Consider the following 2,605-nt stretch of genomic DNA (forward strand, 5'->3'; position numbering starts at 1 on the left):
ATGGAATCCCAGCAGTTACAAAGAGAATTTCCTGCCTCTGAGGTATGAATACTATACCATCTTGTTATTCTTATAAAGTGGTTTTGGGTTTGGATCATTTGCGTTGGGCTTGGAGTTTATTTCATTAACACTTTTGGTTTGGTAGGTTGCAAACGAATTTGTGAACCAGTATTACTGTGTTCTAAACAACTGTCCAGATAAGCTATACGAGTTCTACAAAGATTGCAGCACTATCACCCGCCCTGAACCCAATGGTCAATTGTTGCATGTAACAACCCTAGAAGTAAGTCAAATATTGCACTAGATTCAGTGTAAAACAGTTTCAAATCATACAAATTCATTTTTGAAATACAATATTACCATATGGCATGCAACTACAAGATACCTTCAAAGTTTAATTTTTATGCATGGTTTAAGTTTACATTTCTTTATTCAATCAAATTTGCAGACATAATGCTGTTCTTGTTTTGAATGGTTGTTACCAACAGGCTATTAAAAACAATATAGTGTCTTCGCTCAATGAGGGAAATGCGGTTAAAATAGGAACTGTGGATTCACAAGAAGCTTATAATGAATCTTATATCATATTGGTAACTGGGATCATATTAGGGCACGAGAATGTCGAAAGAAAATTTGCCCAGTCTTTCTTTTTAGCACCACAGGAGAGAGGCTATTTTGTTCTAAACGATGCATTTCGGTATTTGGAAGAATCCCAGTATTCAGAAGACAAAACTTATATGTCGGCTAATGCTGTTTGTGATGAGCCTTTGCAGGAAGGTAAAATGGTCTCTTCTTCTATCTTTCAGTATTTTTCAATGTAGAATCTTCTTTAATCGCAGCCTTTCTGTGTCTTAGCAGAGATAGTTCCTGCAAAAGAAATTCAAAGATTTGAATCACAACCTTCGAAATTGGAAAATAAACATGCTACTGAAACTGTTGAGAATGAACAACAGCTTAAGGATATTGAGAAAACTATTTCACCACCAGAAGAAACAACAAAAATGAGTTTTCTAGCAGTTGTAAGTATAAACATTTTGAATGCACGTCGAGCACTTCAAAGCCCTTTCATACATTGAGCGTTTGTAGAATATGATGTTACTGATATTTTTTTCTTTGAATGTTCAGCTTTTGAAAGAGAACCCACATCCTATTCAAAGGCCAACCGTTGTGGTGAAATTTCCAATAAATACCGGACTGAAAGCAAATGTACCATCACAAGTACATACAACATCACAATCCTTGAACTCTAATTCTGGAAAAGCCCCAGGTTACCATAATCTTCCCTTCACCATTTTTTAATTGTATCTTTCAGGTTCTTAATTTCTCACTAACCTTGAAATCCCATATAACTTACAGTCAATGAGAACTCAATCCATTTAAGAAATTTGCCATGGAATTCTACAATTACTTTGCTTTAAGAAGAGTTTAAAAAATATGGTTCTATAAAGCCTGGTGGAATTCAAATCAGAGCCAACAAGGTATGTTTTTGAAAACAAATCTCGCTTGTTTTCTGCTCTTTTCCTTCTGTAATGTTTAAATACTGTAATGCAGGAAAAAAACTTTTGCTATGGTTTCATTGAGTTCCAATCATCAACTTCTGTGGAGAGTGCTGTAAAGGTACTTAATTTGTATCGAATTATTTAGTGTTATTAGATATTGTATTTATCTTTATTTTCATAAAACTTGTATTTATATTTTGTAAGCAGGCATCTCCTATTGTCATCTCTGGGCGTCGCGTATATGTTGAAAAGAAAAGGTTGGCTGGTTTCAGAGGTATTTGGCAAAGCCTTAATTAAGTTATTATCTATTCATATAATGCAATATAGTCTTCAAATATAATTGTTTTTCTCTGCTCCTACTGATTGATTTCTACCATGGAAAGACAATATTCCAAATGGCGTAAAGAGAGGAGGCGATCGTCAAGGACGCAATGGCTATGCAAGAAATTTCTAACTTGTATTTCCGAGAGCTTCAAATGTACAGAAGAAGTACATGTTTTTTATTCATACTTGGTCTAATCTAAAGCAGTTTACCCCGTAGAGGCATAACCAGTATGAACAAAGGCAAAGGCATAGGCATGGGAGAGCATAGACAATAATAGAGTCACCTTGCCCAGATTGAGATAGAGACCCCGCAAGGGCGGATGGAAACTCTGCAGCTGGTCATGAATTTGGAACCACGCTGCAACTGGAAGGGATCCTGAGCAAGGTGCTGGCTCCGAAGCTGGTTTTACTGGGTCTCGAAAACCAATCGCTTCTGATGGTGATTTGAAATTTCGAAGAATCATCAATGTAAATGTAATTAGAACTCTGTATGGTTTGTTAAAGAGTTCTATTTTTGTTATCTATATATAAAATTTTGTTATATCTTATACAATGAAGGTTTGAAATATGTCAAATGTATAATCTACATCATATGTCATGAATATTATAAAAGGTATAATCTACATCATATGCAATTAGAACTCTGTATAGTTTGTTAAAGAGTTCCATTAGATTCTCTCCTCCACACCTTGTTTTACCTTTTATATTATTCTATTTTCATAATATTCTATGTTTTATATCTTATTCAAAGATATTAAAGGTTTTAAGGATATTTTATTGGT

General features: G+C 34.4%; 1 protein-coding gene across 1 annotated transcript; it reads left to right on the forward strand.

Moving 5' to 3' along the window:
• Positions 1-1,953, forward strand: LOC131862572 (nuclear transport factor 2-like). Its single transcript, XM_059215051.1, has 9 exons — positions 1-42; positions 146-283; positions 489-777; positions 859-1,019; positions 1,126-1,267; positions 1,423-1,478; positions 1,552-1,617; positions 1,707-1,773; positions 1,883-1,953. The coding sequence occupies exons 1-9, from the start codon at positions 1-3 to the stop codon at positions 1,951-1,953; spliced, it is 1,032 nt and encodes a 343-aa protein (XP_059071034.1).
• Positions 1,954-2,605: the final 652 nt, after the last annotated feature.

Source organism: Cryptomeria japonica, unplaced genomic scaffold (assembly GCF_030272615.1).
Source record: "Cryptomeria japonica unplaced genomic scaffold, Sugi_1.0 HiC_scaffold_48, whole genome shotgun sequence".
Lineage (NCBI taxonomy): Eukaryota > Viridiplantae > Streptophyta > Pinopsida > Cupressales > Cupressaceae > Cryptomeria > Cryptomeria japonica.

Excerpts from the sequence above, each read along its gene's own strand:
- LOC131862572 (XM_059215051.1), top strand. The coding sequence starts at position 1 with ATGGAATCCCAGCAGTTACAAAGAGAATTTCCTGCCTCTGAG. Across the intron at positions 1,020-1,125 it reads AAATGAGTTTTCTAGCAGTT|CTTTTGAAAGAGAACCCACA; the intron begins GTAAGTATAAAC and ends TTGAATGTTCAG. Across the intron at positions 1,774-1,882 it reads AAGGTTGGCTGGTTTCAGAG|ACAATATTCCAAATGGCGTA; the intron begins GTATTTGGCAAA and ends TACCATGGAAAG.